Raw genomic sequence first — 20,209 nt, 5'->3', positions numbered from 1 at the left:
ATGACTGCGCGTGTAGTTTAATTTTATTTTTGTAGTTTTTTCTTGTTATTTTTCGTGTGAATATCTTTTGTCCACTGGCACTGCGCTGCGTTGCGTTGCGTTGTTCACCTTCACTTTCACTACATTTAACTTTTTTCACGAATTTCGCCTTACTTCGATTTCGTTCCGCCACACCACTCGGCACTCAGCACACACTGCTGCGGTGTGTGTTGTTGTTGGTGCTGTGTCTGTCGCGCAACTTCGCTTCCTTTCTACCTTTTTTTCACTGTTACTTCTCTAAATATAATATGTGTGTATGTAGAGATTAAGGCGGGGGCGGCACAAATCGACCAGCGTTGTAAGCGAAAAAGTATACAAAAAAATTGTGAACGAAAACTCGCGATTTTGGAAATTTATTTATAAATATTTATTTATTAAAATATATATATTTTTTAATTTAATATTTTATTTCACTAAATTCTTAATTTTTTCGTAGCGTAAAAATACCCAAAAACTACATAAACACACAAATGCACGCATACCGTTAACACAAGCTAATTGTCTAACCGTTTCTGCTGTCTGCTGTTTCTCTCTATTTTTCAACAACTCGAATGTATGAATTTTGCTCGTTGTCAAATCTGACCATTTGGTTGGTGTCTATTAGCGCACTGACTGAACGGTCGTCATGAATGATTGCAATTTACCGTTGTGTATATGTCGAAAACCTTATCTAAACACACACACAGGCTCACTACACTCTCTCTTTATACTCGTACGCTACAAACAGACACCTGAGCTCAGCTCAGTTAACTCTCTTAAGAGTTGAGAGTCTTTGCTCGTTTGTAGAAAAAGCTCCAATGTATCCTGCCATACGTTTGACAACGCTACGCACAGCACAGTTTTGACAGACGAACTGAAACGAAGTACTCCAATCGTCTCAACGCGCCATTACAAAAACAAAAGCGCATACATATGCAAATTTATGTGACTGTGTGTGTGTGTATGTATTTGAGCAGTCAATTTGTGCTTGCATGCGCCATATTTTATGTGTCTTAATTGTTTTCGACGGCCAAATACATGCATATATATTTGTTATATTTTTGCCATTTAATATTTGCTCTTTTTTGTAGTAATTTTTATTGCACACAACTTAGGCTACACTTTACTTTTATATATAGAAAATTTTCCGTACTCGCTTCAAGCAGTATGATTTCGCTTTCACTTTACTTATCCGCAACTGTCAACCTTTTTCTTGTCTACTCAAGTTGCCATTTCACTCTGCTTGTGTGTATCGTTTCAACTTCATTGTATCCGCTCCAATGTCGCTCTGACATTGTGTTCCATTTCCGTTTGTTGTACTTGGTGTTAATGGTGCACTGTCATTTCCTTCCTCTTCCTTACTCTACTTCAAAATGTCGGAAAGTGTGTGTGAGTGTGGGCGAAAGCTTCATCATTAAACTACTCACGTACTTGTCTTTAACTTCTCGCTTTTACACTCTCTATTGCACTCCAGTGTGTGAACACGGCTTTATTGTTGCCATATTGTTATGCAGAAGATTATATGTTGAATGTAGTTAAAATATAAACAACTTAAGCGTCTCTTTGCATTCTGAAATTAGTTTAAAAAAAGTAAGGAAGTGCCAAGTTCGAGAGCATCCAAACATTTTATACACTTGCAATTTATTTATTTGATTATATTAAGAAAACACACAATTTGACTCGTATATTCGACATAAAGTCCACTAGAATAACGAAAATCATTATATCATATAGTATATGAGGGTTGGGGAAATTCCTCAACCGATTTTAGCCATTTTCGCCACCGGGCTACAAGTTATCATTTAATTTTAAAAAGATATCTCACATATTAATCGATATATATATACGATAAAAAGTCTAAGTTTGTTTGAAAACCTAATAATGATCTGATTTTCCTCATTTTTGGCAGATTTCCTCTGAATTTATATAAACTGTCTGTGAGATTTATCGATGTTGTCGGTAAAAAAATTATAATTAAGCACTGAGGTCCTCCAATTCGAAATCTATTTCCCCGAAATATAGCCCAATTTAAACAATTTTTGGATGAGCGACGTCACACCTTCAATGCGGTTTTATTTCAATATCCTCATTTGTTCTTGGTTTATATTATTGTAAAATGAACGAATCAAGTGGAATACAAAATTAAGTTATATAGAAAGTAGGCGTAGTGGTGAACCGATTTCGACCAGTTTCTATCTGTAATACTAAGATGTCCGTGGATTTATGTCAGATAGATTTATAGCCTATCTGTCTGGGGATCGATGTAAATCTTGCGTTGAAATAATTCATAATTTTTAAGTCCAGACTCTTAGTTCGATATTAGCAATATATTAAGCATCTTCCTGGTCGGCTTCGTTAATAGAAACCTGGTTAAATCTTGTATCCTGAGTGATCTGTAATAATTTTTGAAAGTGGTGTGCTCAAAAATTAACGGGATTTGCCTGTAGCAGGCGCTAAGACTAGAAGTCTTATGAGTTTGGCGATTTTTGTTGGTTAAAAGCATACACTTCGTTATTTCTTCATGAATTCTTGTCCAAAAACAATACTGTAAGCCCAGCTTCCATATTCGCCAGACAAAGAGCCCAAAGCTGTCCCAAAAATCGAGTCTGAAAAGCGTTTCGACGATTGGAAGAAGTGCTTTGCATAACTGAATACCATCGAATGAGTATTATTTTAAAGGTAACAACATTAGATAATATTGACGAATAAAAAATAAATAAAATATTCCCGTTATTTTTTGAACACACCTCGTATAATATGTGTTGATTAAAATTGTAATATGATTACTTTGGAGCATCGTAGTAAATCAAATTTCACACATCTGTTCGCAAATTCTCAAGAAAAACACTTTCATTCTGTTTTGTGCTGTGGCAACCCTTCTTTAACCCTCAAACAAATGTTCATTGACACGATGCATATGTCGCTTTCTCTCTCTCTTCTCTCGTCTCATACTCTCACGCTACTGCTGAACTCGAAAATATACCTCCTATCGTTACCGCCTTTGTATGTGATAACTTGCATATGTATGTACGTATGTATTTGGCATTCGTGCGTTCGGCAAAAAAAGCTTTCATTCATTCATCCCTTCGTACGCGCTATACACGCTAACACTAATAGCCGCCGCTAACCGCACTCGCTTCTCTCAGCGTAAACACCTGTTATCCACACACTCACCTCCGCACACATACAACTAATTACGCACATAACGGTAGATGTTTTACAAATCATATTCTACTCGTAGTAGCTAGTAGCTACTACATGTTGCACCTAACCAAACGCGCCTCACCTTTGACATTGTGTTTAACTATAAAATACAAAACACTGCAGTTGCCACCTGTTTTTTTATTAGCACGCCATACGTTTGACATATGGACTTACGTTAAGCGTGTGCCAGTGTATGCGTTTTTGTGTGTGTTGGTTGGTGTTGTGCGTGTTGGTGCCAGCACTTGCACTCTTGTGCTTTATCCTCATTTGAACTCATCTCAGAGCACACCTTACGGCGACTTAACGCGCTGTCGCAGACTAATATATAAAACGTCAGCCTCATATTTTTCGCCCCTAAGCAACAAGGCTTATCCGCCGCCATTTGACTTGAGCCAATTGTCCTGGCGGCGTAACAAACACACATATGCGTGTGCTCAGCGGATTGCGTCTTTTGTTGTACCCTCTGCAAGTGTCTTTATCAGTGTGCGTGTGTTTGTGTATTTTATAATCTTATATGGCAACATGTCAGCACACTTTTTATTAGACAAAACAAAACCTGTTGGCCATGTTATCGCACTTGTTCGACTGCCAAGTCAAGTCAAGCCAGTACGTCGTATGCGTGTATTCGTATGTAGCCATGTAGTTGGTGCTTAGCTACATGTAACCCAGTTCCGCCCCCATCGCCCTTCAGCGTCGGCCGTTTATTAGTCTGTCAGTTTTTGGCAGACGTAAGGTTTGAAATATGCATGAATTTAAATATTTTTAGCATTTACTTTATGCCTGTGAGGCCATGGGAACAAAGGACGCAACAAAGGTGTGATTTATTCATAATCTTCGGCCTTTCACCTTCTTAATGACGGCAATGCAGACTTACATAATCAGAAATTAAGTCCTGTAGTTGTGGCAGTCCGGAAAACAATTTATAAAAGTTTGTGCGTAAGCTTGGTTATTAAAATGAAATGCTAGTTGCTTGTTTTGGAGACTCGAATATGGTGTCTCAATGATTGATCAGATAGTTCTTAAGGAACCTCCAAATTTTACTTGAAGTCGCTTTTCTTGAATACTACAAGGGTCGGTACATACAATGTTTTCATCGTCTCAATCTCTGCATCATACTACCCGGACTTTATCCCGCCTATTTGGTCTAAAAAGCAAAAGTTAGAAGGGAAACATTGAAATATTTAAAATCCGTGTGTAGGCTTTGACATTTCGAGTCTCTACGAAGGTAATTAAGAAAATAACAATGCTGATACATTTCCAATATCTACCTTTTCATTAGCAAGAGAGACCTTTGAGGACCCTTGCTTCCAAGCAGTAAATAGCTTTCTCAAGATGTTTCGATCCTTTACAAAGCGCTAGCAGTTTTTCACGCTCATCTCTTTGAAGTCATCGATACCTGACATCTACCCATAAGGGATCGGTTATTATTCCTAGGCTGTTGTTGTGGTTTTATGACAATTAGCTTCGTGTAGGAGGTTGACGCCTTCGAGTCCGTCTACGGACAGTGTTCACTTCGCTTTACTTGTTCCCCTGCTCTCCACCGGGGATTTCCGTGCGATAGTGATGGTATACCCCAATCTCGAGTAGGGGTTATCAGCACCACCGACGTGAAGGGAAGACAAAGGGGAGGAGCATCATATCGTATAATCAGCTGTCAAGTTACATTTCACTACTATTTTTGGTGCCATTTCCAAAAAGAATGTAGCAATTCCAAGTTGATAGCGGCAAATTTAATTAACTTCATCAAGAAACTTTCTTGATTAGGTTAGATAAAAGAGGTTGTCACTTTTTGTGTTCAAGTCGTTCTTTACCACCACGGACTTCGAGTCGCGATTTCGTCAAATTCAGAAGTTGTTGTGATTTTATGCAAATTGAAACATTTTCTCGTTGTTATTGCATCTGGAATTAATTACCAATTTTTGGGCTATAAACCCGGATCTGATTCGATTACACTGACCCGACTATCGTATGAACGGTGGCTCGGTTTGTTCAAATTAGTTCGGCGGACATGACTCCGTGTGATTTTTTCCTTTTTTCCTTTTTTCCAAAAATAGAAGGAACCTTAAAGGACCGCCGTTTTACAAGCATACAAGAAATCTTTGAAAGTGCCAAAGGCTGTTCACAAAATCGAGTTTGAGAAGTGTTCCTACGATTTTAAGAAGCGCTGGTATAAGTGTATAATATGGAATAGGGACTATTTTGCAGGCGACAACATTAATGTTGACGAATAAATCAATATTTTTTTCAAATTCCCGTTATTTTTTGAACACACCTCGTAGGTATTCTACATCATTTCTTTTCCAACATTCTATCAGTAATTTCCGAATCAATTTCAGTTTCTGAAATAACAGCTCTTCTTGCACACTAAAAACTCACAAACATACGAGTACAAGTCAAAGCTGCATCATTGCTTGCCTTCGAATCGCGCAGAATTATATTTATTGAAATATAATACACACATGTGCATACATAAATAAGTAGAATTGTGCCTACATGCATGCCGATACAAAATGCTCGTATATGAAATGTACATTTTATTCGTGCGCCTCGTTGAGTAGTCAGAAATTTTCTTCTAAAAATAACTCCTGTAAATTTCGAAATTTCGAAACATGGCACAAAACAAAAGTGCTCTACATTCGTATGAAATTAGTATACTCGCACATACATACTTATGTACATGTGTAGAGAGCGGCAAAAGAATATACGATCAGCACAAGATACAAGTATAATAAAATCGGCAGTATCGGCGTTGCAACAACAACAATGCAATAATAATAATAAACGCAGTATAGCAAACACTTATATGTGTATCTATGCATGTTAGCACATATGAGCATCATACGATCCCAGAGCGGCTACTTAGTAGGAGATTGAATAAACTCGGTAGGCGCCGCAAAAGTACGGGCGCTGCACACATTTGGCGCTCAGCTGCTGCTGCAAAAAAAAAAAATCGGAAATGTGTGTATCGGTATCTGTAAGTATGTATATATGTATCGATATTAATCATTAGACCAAACGGTGCAATATTTAACGATAGTTTGTTGTACTCACTGTACATATGTATATTTTTATAGATCGATGTATACATCTATCTATGTATGTACATATATTTTTATAGATCTTCATATATATGTATGTATGTATGCACCTTGTTACTTGTATTATTGCAGTTGCATCCACATTTCATACAGTATACCGTTACTTATGCCCCAAACATGCCGTTGTAACACTTGTGTGTACTCAAATTTCCAACGCGCATACTCACAGATACACTTATATATGAGCACAAATACATAGACACATTCACACACATACATACATACATGCGCGTTACTCTCTCGACTGCTAAAAGCAAAAGTCGATCGTTTATATCCACCAGCATGTCACTGCACAACGTGTGTCAGGAGCAGCAATCGCCTCAGACCCAGACCCCAACGGTATAGTAAAGATTGTAGCGGCACCTATGCATGTAAGTTGTTGGTGGCAGTGGATTTGCGCATTCAAAGACAATGTCAGTGGCATCCGCCGCTTGTCGCCTGCAACAGACAGCATAAAAATGTCATTAAATTTTCACTTTTATTTTTATTTTTTCTTTGTTTGATTGTTATTGTTGTCGTGCGATTAGAAGAGTGCAGTCTAACTAATGCTTGCTACTTACTTTTTCCGCTATACCACACATACATGCATACATATACATATATATACACTTAACATATGTATTAAATATGTCTCTACGTTTACGTGGTTTCATTTGGGAGCATTAAATATACTCTGGCGTGTAAAATTCGAAAAGAGTCCAAGTGCGTTAATATGCGGAGCACGCCAAACGAGAGCGAGAGCGCTGAAGAAGCTGTGCGTGGAAAGTAATGCACTTTTTTTATTATAAGCATATGCACGGTTTGATATATTTATGTTAAGGGGCACACCTAGTGTAATGGCCTAAAAAATGTGATTTTTGGGAATTTTTATTAAAAAAATACTTTATCAATTATTTAAAAATTTTAAGAATATATATATACATGTTTCAAGAATATACAGTGAGATTTTTTGAAGAAAAAATCTAAATATTTTTTAAGTTAAAGTCGATCTCCAACGGCGCGAAAAAAAGGTCCTTCACTGCTGCAGTGATCCCGGCCTTCTCCGTGGATGAAATTAAAAAAAAAAAATCTCGTTAAACTAGATAATATTGTCTGTACAATGACCTACAATAAAAAAATCAAAAATTGACAATATGGCGTCGTTTTAAAAACAAATATTCGATTTTTACCCAAAATTTTGGTCGTTTATGGCCTGCCAAAATTCGATTTTTTGATCAGATCAAAAATCGATAGGTCATTGTACGGAGAACTATATATAGAACATGTAAAAAAATAATTCGATAGTGATCGGATCATTTGTTTTTAAGTAATCACTGCAGCAAAGTCGGAAAATGCTGTTTCGAGAAAAACGCGTTTAAAGATAAAATGATCCTTTGCACTGTTACCGAGCGGCTGCTATTTAAATTGCTATAACTCAAAAACTATTTGAGATATCGAATTTTAATATGTTATTTTTAAAGGTATAATCTACCGAAATATGAACAAAAACAAAAATAGATTTTTTTTGAAATGTCACACTAGGTGTGCCCCTTAATGTATCAGTACATATTAAATAATATGAGTTATATTCTAGTAGACAATGATTAAGTTTGTCTATGCTAATTACTGAGAAACTTTGGTTCTATGAAAATTAATACAAATTCTAAATATTTTGCTACACTTAATGCTAACTAATTGTTTCTTCCATTTTTGTTCAAAGAAAATATATTTTTCCTAATCAATTTCGGTGGCTATCTTCTGCACTTATGCCACAAATTTCCTAATTTGCAGCTCATTTTAATATTTTTTTAATAAATTTTTTTTAACTTAAAGAAATGTTAAAAGTATTCATAAACTACAATATTAACCATTTGAAAATTACACGCTGATAATTCATGTAATATAGCGACTAGTCTAGTATTCTAGTATATTTTTAGGCAAATAACCTTTTTTATAATCTCATAAGTATAGATTTTCTTAAAGAAATAATTAGAGTATTCATAAACTTTAAGACTTATTTAGAAGGATGTTTCTTCTTCTTGACTGGCGTAGACACCGCTTACGCGGTTATAGCCGAGTCCAAAACAGCGCGCCACGTATCCCTCCTTCTGGCAGTTTGGCGCCAATTGGTTATTCCAAGCGAAGCCATGTCCCTCTCCACCTGGTCCTTCCATCGGAAGGATGTTTAGGTGATCATAAAAAAGATTATTCGCCTAAAAGTATGCTAGAATGCTAGACTAGTTGTTATATTACAAAAATTTCGTTCAACTGTATTACAAACATTAGCCGTTTGAGAATTGAACGCCAATAAAATACAGTTGAACAAAATTTGTGTAATATAACAACTAGACTAGTATTATAGCATACTTTTAGGCGAATAACCTTATTATAATCTTTTAAGCATCGTTCTAAATAAGTTGGTATAATATTCTAGCTCACTTTTAGGCGAATAACCTTTTTATAAGCTCCTAAGCTTCCTTCTGAATAGGTTGGTATAATATTCTAGCATACTTTCAGGCGAATAATCTTTTTAATAATCTCTTAAGCCTAGATCTAAAGAATTCGGGCTAATATTCTAGCTCACTTTTAGGCGAATACTCCTTTTTTTATAATTTCTTAAGCATCGAAGTAAATAAGTTATTACCCACAGTACTCATATGAACTGTATGCAGTCCATTATATCCACCACCTTGATGATTATGATTTGAGCCCCAAAAGGATAGTGCGAAGAATTTATTGTATTGCTTTTGTACATAGAAAAATTAATAATTGTAGGAAAAAAATAATTTTTTTTTTTTTTTATTTTATTCAAATTTAAGTTTTTTTCATAGTTAGAATGTTCCGATATAGGCCGCTTTAGGTTTGCTTAGTTAATATTTAATTACCCTTTTCTTATTCTATTAATTTTTTAAATATTTTTTTTTTGATTTTTTATTTTTTATTTTTTTTTTTAATTTTTTATTTTTTTTTTAATTTTTTATTTTTTTTATATATTTTTTTTTAAATTTCTTTTTTAATTTTAAATTTTTTTTAAATGTTTTTTTTATTAATATTTTTATATATTTTTAATTTTTTATTCTTTTAATAATTTTTTATTTTCCTTTTATTTCATTTCATTTTATTTCTATTTTATTTTATTATTGCAAACTAACTTTTACTAAACTTTTTATAAAGAGAATTCAATAAAAATATTGGTGAGACCCTTATATTTTCGTCTTTTAGTTGCATTAAGTGCTCCGGTACTTACCCCACATTGACTGATAATTGAAAATTAGTAAGAAATTTTGATTGCAATAAGATAAATTAAAATTCTTAGAAAATTTTAAAGCTAACTATTCTATGTTATTCTAATTAAAGTACCAAACATTACATATATGCTTCCAAAATATAAAATTTCCAAATTCTCCAAAGTCATAATAGCCGTATTGTATTCAAATATTTACAGTGGTTTCAATTTCCATGTGTTTATGTGTATGTCAGCTATTGTAACAACGTAAACGCACCTTGTAAGCTATTTTTAGACGAAATTTTTATTACTTGTCCCCATTCCTTGTAAGTCTTTACACGATATTATAAAAGAACAAGAAACGAGAAGTTTTCAAATGCGTTTTCACTGCTAAATATACATATTATTTTGTATGTATGTACTAAAGTTTAGGTTCTATTTAGTGAAGAATGCAGCCTAAATCTTACTGTTGGCCAGCATCATAAATCATAAAAAGATTCATGGCTGTATGAAAATACATATTTATGTATGTATATATGTAAAGCTGTGTGTGAATAGGCACGTTACTCATTGGAAAAGCGTTTAGAATATATGTTTTCGTAGATATTTTTCCATTTAAAATGGCTTCATACAAATGTTCTTGTTGAAATATATGTATGTAGGTACATTGCTATGTTTGTATGTGTATTTTTTTTTGTTACCGCGTGTAAATTATTTGCTCTTCTCTATTTCGAAAATAGTATCGTTAATGCAAGTCTACTGCGCTTCTGTGAAATATACCGGCTGATACCGATATACATATTTACATACCTGCATACTTACATACTTACATATTTATATATGAATAATTGTATGGTCTACGAACCAAAAATGAGCGCTGTCACAAGTGCTAAAGTAAAGTAAAAAATATATATGTATTTTAATGAATATTCAAAAACATTCCTTTGAAAGTAAAGTAGTCTAACGAATTAGAATGCAAGGTACGATTTTCTTAAAGGGCGTAAAAGGCCGTACATTGTACATTGGTACATCGATATGTAGTACATATGTATGTACGTATGTAAACTCAAGCAAGTTGCTTATGTAAAAAAGAACACTACTTCCAGTGCATTGATTTAGTTAGTTTTCGTATAGAAATCGCCTACAGCACGTTGTATTTGAAATTCAAAATGCGAGTATAAACAAATCACACTCATTATGCGCGTACTACTTAGTAAATAAATACAGACATACATGTACCCCAAATATGCACGTTTCGATACCAAAGAGATATGTACATATTCTCAGAGAAGAGTAGGAAAGCGAAAGTTCTCAGGGCATCCATAGATACTTATAATACATATACACATGAAGGTAGAATATTCATACAGAAATGTATTAAAATAACACGCAACGAACGTTATTGCAGAGCATTTACGATCAGCGAAGTGTGCGTGAATTTTCATAAAAATCTTATCATCAAATCAGATCAACTGCAATCTCTTCAATTATTTTTTTTATTAACATTCCTTTTTAGTTGCAATGGCCATTGATCCTTTGGTGGCAGTCTATAGAGCCACGGTTAGTTCTTTCACTCCTAATCAAGTCTAAGTAAGCCCCAAAGGTATGTTAGCTCGACAGCATTCCTCAAAATTATTTGCCTATAAAGACAAAACTTTTTCTGAGCTAAACTTTACACTCTTCAAGCAAAATATTATATAAACCAAAAGCAGAACCCTCAATTAGGAAGGTGTAGTTGTAATGACGAGTAAATGTATGCTGTAAAACGGTTAAATTCGATGTTTAGAGATGAGGGAGATAGAGTTTCTCATCCGAGCTTTTTTTCGATTGTTCGTTGGTAGTTCGTTTTTATGTGGTGGGTCCCAGATTCTACGCACAACTGCAGAAGCGGGTTCGCATTCTCACTTTAGCTCGCCTCCAAACACTGTTTGTGGCTACCCATAGGACACTTGGAGTCGTGCGCTGCTTGAACCATGTGGAGTCTTCTCCATCGTTTGTGGCCATTCCCAAGTGAATGACAATCAAGAACTTTACTCACTTGAACATCTACACATGATCCTATCCTTGAGTCAAAAACCCGTTGTAGGTTAGGCATGTCTTTCAGTAAAGACATCGTTGAAGCAAAATTTACAATTCGAAAAATCCTGGTTTTCTGATAACATTGGATAAAATGACCTTCAAAAACATTTATGATAAAAAAAAGCTTTTCAAAAAACTTTAAAGCTCTTGAAAGATTAGTTAAAAGTTATGTTATCCTCAAATTCAGTGAGCTATGTCCTCGTACTCCACATAATCCACGGAAAAGATATTATTTCGACGGAGAATAAAAGCTTTTGAATAAATTGGAATTTAAGGAGGTGCGAGCTTCTAATCATTCTAATCGAGATAATATTTATATAGGTACGCATAGCACCTGTAAAGCTTCGTATAAAAATCCAACGTTCGGGTATAGTTTGAAATAATTTAATCCGAACATGAACTACATACTACTTACTTATCTAATATGTAGTTACGTCTGCATGGACCTACCGATACATAATTTGTAGAAGCTTCCAATATGTCTACGTATCAACAATCTACCGATTGCATTACTCTGTAACGAACTCAACTACAAAAACGCTCTCACCGGTTGGTTTAAAAATAAAATGAGTACCAAAGAAAACAACGAACGAAAGACGTTGAAAATTTTTCGATTTTGTTTTCGAAATTGAATATCGAATGCTAATTGAATATAGCACTACGGATATATTTTGGTAAATAGAGTAGCGGTGTTATACGCAGTAGCGTTAAAAATCCAAACGAATTACACACACGAATCACAGAAAAGTGAAAAAGTCAAAGCCGAAACTTTAACGAAACGACACGAATGCAAGCAGGGGGTTATTTTTGGGATACGCTTTTCGAAACGCCAACAACAATAATTTGAATAACAACAACTGCAGCAACAAGTACAACATGCGACTATCGTTAGTCGCTAGCAACCGCAAAGCAGAGCAAAGCAAACTGTCGTTCGGTCCATCGGTCGATATGTAGATATGAGCTAACAATCGTAGTAGTAGCGGCACAAAAACAAAAATAAACTACAACAACAGCAACAGCAACAACCATGTGCGGAGTGCGGAATAAAAACAAAAATTGTAAAATACAATATTCTAAATAGCGTGAAACAGGCGTATGAATGAAACAACAAAAGTCAAACGGCAGACGTCGCACGGTAGAGGCGGTTAGACGTTGAAAACCGAAGAAGAAGAACAAGCAAGTAGCAGTAGCAACAACTACGTCAACCGTTTCGCTGTAGCGGTATTTGACGAGTTTAGCGAACGCGATGATCGTAGTGTTGGTTGGTAGTCGTAGACGTAATGTTGGGTGGGATCGTTTGGATCGTTGAGATCGACGGTAAATTTACCAAAATATATAAATAAATATATCACTTAAATTAAAAATCAAAAATTACAAAAAATCAAAAAAAAATTAACGTGTGTGTGAGAAGTGAAAACAGCAGAACTCTTATCGGTGCGGTGTAGTGGCGTATGTGTTTAGAACTAATTGCAAAATAAAGAAGCAAAAATAAAAAATAAATAAAAACCAAAACGGATAAAGTGAACGCGAGCATTTCGGACAGCGGCAGAGTGTGGGAGATATTGTGACACGAAATCGCTGAACAAAAAGGAAATAATGGTAGGCTTGTGTGCAGGATATTGAAGCTTTTCTCATACAATGTGCCCTTAAAAGAAAGATATCAGTTAACGCGGTGTACTGTTTTGTGCAAAATATGTGCATATCAACTTTTATATATTTTTTTATAATTTTTGGCGGCATTTTATTAAAAAATAGTTCTAAAAAATATGTGCAATTTTTTTTACCAAAATTTATTTTTTTAATTAATTTTTTATGTTTCAAAAATTTAAAAAGTATGGAACCTTTACTTTTACGCATAAATTTATCGGTTTATGCGCACATAAACAATATGCAAACATTTCTTTTTTATTTATTTACTTCTATGTTGCGCATAAATACATTCACTTCCACCTAACTAAATAATTAAATAATTTATTGACCTACAGTCCATAGATGTGCTTTCTTATTATTTTTTTTGCTTTGTTTGTATTTGGTTTATTTGCGCTCACTTTCGCTATCAATTTTATTTTTCACAACTAATCTGAAGAGCGGCAGTGTTTTGCTCTTAATATTGAGAAGAATTCTGGTTTATTAGCTCAAAGCACGTGATGTCTATATTTGTGTTGAAAACTGTATACAAATTATTCTCAAGTGGTAGAAACTGTAACTATTTCCATATGATCTTCAAATGGCAACTTTTCTAAGTAGCAGTACATACGAAGATTATGAGGGACGAATACGGTCACCATAATTCTTAAAATATGCAATTTGTTTTGTATAAAAACGGTTACAAATGTCGATGTTACAAATATCGATGAGCCTCAGCCGCACTTTTCTTGGAATTAAAAAAGCAAATGTCGAGAATTCGGCTCAAAAAGTGACATTTTCAGTTGAGAGAATAAGCTTGGGATGCAAACAGATCTCTTCAAATATTTTGTTGGGTTAATGTTGACACAAATGTCCAAGACCGATATAAAAAAAAATCGATTTAATCGACCAGTGCTTGACCCTAGAGACATCTATTGGAAAATAGCGGAAGCAAAGTTGTAGACCTAATAATATAAGGGTTAACCAAAAGAGTATCCTTTAGAATCTATTTGGTAATATGGTAATGGAAAGTAAATTGATCAGACCATCTTGAATTTATGAAGAATGCATATCAAGTGAAATTCACCAGAAAGTGCAGTACTTATAACCGGACAGCTCCCATAACCGGACAAAAACACCTCGTCGGTATTTGCTTAAGAGGAACTTCACTGTATCTGAATATGTATTAGGTCTACAACTTTGCTTCCGCCGTTTTCCAATAGATGTCTCTAGGGTCAAGCACTGGTCGATTAAATCGTTTTATATTGATCTTGGACATTTGTGTCAACATTAACCCAACAAAATATTTGTAGAGATCTGTTTGCATCTCAAACTTATTCACAACTGAAAATGTCACTTTTTGAGCCGAATTCTCGACATTTGCGGGATTTTTTTTTTAATTCCAAAAAAAGTGCGGCTGAGACTCATCGACATTTGTAACCCTTTTTATACAAAAAAAAACTTAAATTTACAAAAAAACGTCAGAAGCAAAGTTGTAGATCAAAATTACAAAAATTTTCCGCTTTCTCCTTTCTGAAAGAGTTTAAAATTGGTGACCACAGAATTGTCATTTAGGGTTGTGTGGGTTCGAACTCTTTTCAATCTGCCAAATTGCTTCTAACACGAATAAAGCTCCACTTAAAAGTATCATAACAGTGTAATTATTCAACGAAAGAGCGAGTGAGAGAAAGATACTTCAAGTTGATTAACAATTGGACCTAGTAGAACCCTAATTAAGAATCAATCTACTTTGTTGGGGCTTTCGACAAGGTTGGGGATCACTTTAGACATACTTATAAATTGAGAAGCCATGAAGGGAAGGGGTCAGTTGACTACAAGGGGCATATGTAACTACTTAAGAAGAAATTAGTTTAGCATCTGTATAACGGCACTCTAATTAAGTCCCTGGGTTCAGGGTGCGAATCGTAATTTATACAAATTTTATAATTTTATTATCAAACTATTATAAATACAATGTATGTATTTATATATTTTTAATAACTACTATGAATGTACATATATGTGAGTACATGTGTATGTACAGATACATATATAGATACATACATATGTAAAAAATTATAACAATTGTTTACACTCCTCTAACTAATATTCGCGCCCATATTTCATTTGTTGTTCCATGTGACTTTTACAGAGCGTTTTTGCACAGATGTAAATATGTATTGACTTGCATATGTATGATTGTACGTATGTAACTCTGCATATTAACTACGCGTACTGCACAGCAATGCAACAAGAATATATGCAATTATGTACAAACACTTGTGTATGCATATTGTATTTATTGTATTTGCAAAAGCACACACACACATACATATCTACATGCATAAAAAAAGTATTATAAATAAAACATTAGAAGCTAATAAAAAGCGCGTCGCATTATAATAAAAAGTAACGCTTGAAATTAAACAAAAAAATAAAATAAAACTAAACAAAAACAACAATAAAAAGGCAGAGGAATGAATGCTTGCAAGTATGAACATTTTGACCTAATATACATATATAAGATCATACATACGTATGCGCATATTATTTATGCACGTTCACTGATATAACTAACTGACTTATGATGCATATATACGTACATATATGTTCTGATTATGCAAAGGAAGTGAATAAATAGATGTATGTAAATTATAAATTTGATAAATATTCATACACTGTTGTTGAAGATTTTCGTCCTAAAACAATAAATTTCTACCCATTTTATGATTTGTAAAACAAAAAATACTCTCCAGATGTAATAGCATTTGTCAAATTTTCCCTAGTTTCGGTTAAAAAGACCATAATACAACCCTTCACGACAGTACGAAGTAAAATCTAATTACAGTTGAATTTCCTTAACTCGAATCACCATGATCCACAAATAAAACTTCGATTTAGAGAGACTTCCGAGTTCCGAAGTTCGAGTTATGGAAGTTCAACTGTATATAATTTTTTTTTGCCAATAATTGCTTGTTTTCATTCAAAAGTCTAAAACTAATTTTTAAAGAAATTAATAAGAGACTTGTTTGTTCCTTGGTTCAAATAGATGATCATATTTCACATAGCCTTCCGCTCAATCGATTACTAGCCATACTGGATCTCTAGATGACGGTCACCTAAGTACTATAATAACACAGATCGGCTTTGTTGTTGTATTTAATTAACGGTCTATGGTTTTAAGGTGCTCGCCAATACCAATGAATCGAAAATTTAACCACTCAATTTATGAACCACCATTTGCAGTGTGTTAAAACCTACTTAAATTCTAATTGATTTAGTAAAAGTGAACTTTTTTTCAAATTTAAATAATGTTACTATTGCCCTTACCTTGTATTCTTAAGCTTGGCTCTCTTGCTAGTTGTTGTTGTTGTTTATTTTTGTTTTTAATTGCGTTTGCTTTGTCGTTAAAGGCCAAAGAGGTTAACTTCTAAATATTAATAGACTACGCTGTTCGTTATTGTTGTTCTTATTTTCGCTTTCGAAGCAGCAAAAAGCGTAAAAAACACTCGTACTTACTCTTTTCAACAGTCTCGTATTTATGTATGTGTGATACTTTATAATTTTAATATAATACAAACAATCGAGTCAGTCCAGTCAATCGCATTGATCATTTGCTAAGCTGCCAACATTGTATAGACATAGACAATTGTAACATTGTTAGTAGCAAGGGGTCACCAAAGATCACCGTCAGCTACCGCTATCAGTGGGCAATGCTACATGCATATGTATACTTACTTACTTACGTCTATTTAATGTTAGGCGAGTACATGTTCGACTAATCACAACGGTGGCGAAGTTGGTTGGAGAGGGGAGAGAGAGAGGTTTGTAATGAGCAACAGTGAGGAAATTTAAGAATTATGTACATATGTATATATAAATGTACATAAGTTGAAAAAAATAACGGTGCTAAAATTGATAAGCCTTAAGCTTACTAAAAACATTAATGTTTAATTCTTCTATTTCGTTTATTTGATCTTTGACTTCGGCTACTGGTTGGCGGGCGGACTTCATTTGTCGAATTGCAGCAAACGCTATCACAAACTAAGTTTTAAGTGCAAATTGTGGTCGAATACAGTATATGGGCTTACATACGTGCATATATACATACATACATGAGTTTAAATTTAACTAAAATAAAGCCCAAAACGTTAGTCAGGCCGTACTATTTCTAATACGATTGTTTGATGATTATTCAGTACCGATACTGCATGATGACAAGAAATATCTAACTAGACTATATAAATATCTTCAAATACATATGTATATGTACTTCTTCAACAAGTACTTCAATTACAAAATTACACCCATATACCCATACAGGTACCGTCTCCCCTGATGTAGTATAACGATCGTGTCTCTATGCATATAAAAGTATTGATCGTGACGATCTTGCAATCCACTCTACTACGACCACCGTTAGAAATACATTTTTCCGGTCATTAGAAACCATATTTGTCTTAATTGATCGTTCAGCTGGCCTTGTCATTGAAGTTACTCAGTTATAATATACCTAAATTAGGGGTTCTAATTGGCCAATGTTCCATCGGAATCCACGCAGTTAGGTTAACTTTCTTTCACTTTCTTCTCGAATGCCCCACCTTTGCGAGATCAAGACAAAGATTTCTCGGATATGATTCTTTTGAACAACCGCGCGAACTAGTGGATATAGAAGTGAAAAATCTCTGAAGATTTGTTGTTCGCTTAAGGCGCTTTATCGAATTTTAATAGCTAATCGAGGGGGAGGGTGATCCTGACTTTACAAAGGACTGTCACTCCGGGTAGAAATCCAAGTTCGTTTTGGTTACGTAGTGGGAAGGATTTTGGCATCGTCAATCGTGCTTTTAAACCGAATGCAGTTTGCTGTGTCAGGCACTACGCTAGTCTTAAGGTGATCGTGTAAGGTAAAAGAGACTTAACACAATTTTCTCTGCCAGATGTCTGTTTGTTTTAAAACTTTAAGCTACCGGTAAAAAACTTACTGACGATCCTCTATAAAGCCTCTTGGATTCATTCAGATTATATACTAATGTCTTTAGACTATACGTTCTAAAGCAATGAGTCAGTTTGAATCGATAAGTTGTTACTTTCTCGGCAGACTTCCAAATATCAATCTGTGAAGCGGCTTTTGATCGTCACGATCTTATTTTCATGTGTCTATTACTATTTTACTTCTATCTAGAATTAGCTGAAGCTGTCTCAGAGGTAATTTGAATATTATAAATTTCTCACAGTTAATCTTAGCGTTGAGCTGTTTATTCCAAGTGCCCGAAACCCATATCGTCGTCTTCTTCCGACTCCTTCTTCTAATGGATTGCATAATCAATCGCATTAAACTCCTTGATCGCCATTAGCTCCATCAGACTTTAGCTTGTACTCCGCTATACACGGTTGCATTTTACAACTCTGCTACTAACTACTTCATACATACTTAAGTTCATATAATCTTTTCGAAAATGATCGCATTGATTTTGTGTGTTTCGGGGTAGAAAAGCTGGCAAAGAACAGAGTTCTTTCTCTGCTTTGTTAAATTACTAAATGGTAAGTTATTTTTAAGTATTGCTCTACGCGATCGATATACCCACACACATACACGTATCCACTATACACACATAAGTCTACATATGTAGATATATATCTATACTATAAGCTATATGATCGTGATGTTGGTACACACATAAGTTTTTCTATAAATATAACTACACATATTATACCCGATATATAGTATACAGAAAAATGCTCGTACTACATTCGACGTACAACGGTACAATGAGTATACGGTGTATACCAAATGAACGTACTAAATGTGCATACGACGATACCGTAAAGCGCCAGTGAGCAAAAGTACACGAACATACACACTCACAATAAATGGGCGATCGTTAGTTAGTGATGATGATGATGATGATGGCAAGCGTGTTGGGGAAGTTGTCGGAAATGGTGACGAGGGGGGATTAATCCCCACACAGCCGCTGTATTGACTATGGCCCGAAGCAACTCAAAAGAACCGGGCAAACGGACAGCCAGCAGCCTGCAAGCAGTAGCCAGACAGTTTCAAGAGATGGGATCGCATTTTGGTTGATCGTGCAACAACGATCTTTCACATTGCCGGTTGGGTTTGCCTGCAACCATAGCTAATGCCACATGTGTACTCTCGTTTGTACTCACACTTAATGTGTTTAACAGTTTTGCGCGGTATTTTCAGTAACAAAGTCATGATACATATTTGTATTTATGGAACGCAAAGAAAACGAAAATCGCTTTGTACTTACTGTGCAAATATATCGTCTTTGTTGAGACAATTCGGTTGAGACCGTTGAGATTGTGTGGTGATTGCCTAAACGTTGAAAAGAGCTGCCAAAGGTCTTAAATTCCGCAAAAGAATATATTAGATTCAGTCCGAAGCATACTTGGATGATTGTTGATTGATGTGATTGTTGAGGGACTTCACCTTCCTCTTCTTCATGAGTGGCGTAGACTCCGGTGACGTGGTTATAGCCCAGTCCACAACAGCGCGCCATTCATTCCTCTTTTGGCAATTTGGCACCAATTGGAAATACAAAGTGAAGCTAGGTCCTTCTACTCCTGGTCCCCTTCATCGGAGTGGAGGTCTTCCTCCTCTGGGTACTGTTTCGAACATTTTCAAAGCTGGAGCGCTTTCATCCATTCGAACAACATGACCCAGCCAGCGCAGCCGCTGTCTTTTTATTCGCTGAACTATGTCAATGTTGTCGTATAACACGTACAGCTCATCATTCCATCGTCTGCGGTATTTGCCGAGGGACTTCAGTTAGCGATCGAAAATTGAGTACCATTCTGTCGTGAAGTATCTTTCAAATTCGATCGCACTTTGGGATCATTGAAATCTTATAAACCAGTCAGTTGCCAAATATAAAATCTAAACGTCACAACTGCAATTCTAAACGGGTAGTAAATGATCGGTGATCAAGATAGTATTTAAAGTCTTAGTATTCACCTT

The 20,209-nt window shown here is 34.9% G+C and overlaps 2 protein-coding genes across 7 annotated transcripts in view; one reads left to right on the top strand and one right to left on the bottom strand.

The window, feature by feature from the left end:
• The window catches only part of LOC105208654 (cationic amino acid transporter 2), a 36,269-nt gene extending 34,641 nt beyond the window's left edge, over positions 1-1,628 (bottom strand). Inside the window, exon 1 of one of the 5 annotated variants that reach the window (XM_011178623.3) lies at positions 1,146-1,628. The gene's annotated coding sequence lies outside the window, so the exon portion shown is untranslated. Of the gene's footprint in view, positions 1-153; positions 476-521; positions 1,111-1,145 lie in introns of those variants that run through there. The other 4 variants (XM_029038053.2, XM_011178621.3, XM_011178622.3 and 1 more) reach the window with 4 other exon arrangements.
• Card11_0 (Caspase recruitment domain-containing protein 11) overlaps positions 1-20,209 on the top strand; it is a 58,375-nt gene that overhangs the window by 30,208 nt on the left and 7,958 nt on the right. The window contains exon 1 of one of the 2 annotated variants that reach the window (XM_011178620.3): positions 12,174-13,203. The exons of the other annotated variant lie outside the window; for it this stretch is intronic. Coding sequence (XP_011176922.1) covers positions 13,201-13,203 — 3 coding nt within the window. The 5' untranslated portion in view covers positions 12,174-13,200. Of the gene's footprint in view, positions 1-12,173; positions 13,204-20,209 lie in introns of those variants that run through there. 2 annotated transcript variants of the gene reach the window in all.

This window comes from Zeugodacus cucurbitae, chromosome 5 (genome assembly GCF_028554725.1).
Source record: "Zeugodacus cucurbitae isolate PBARC_wt_2022May chromosome 5, idZeuCucr1.2, whole genome shotgun sequence".
NCBI lineage: Eukaryota > Metazoa > Arthropoda > Insecta > Diptera > Tephritidae > Zeugodacus > Zeugodacus cucurbitae.
The sequence above is the reverse complement of the archived record's forward strand: the minus strand, read 5'-3'. Positions and strand labels throughout refer to the sequence as shown.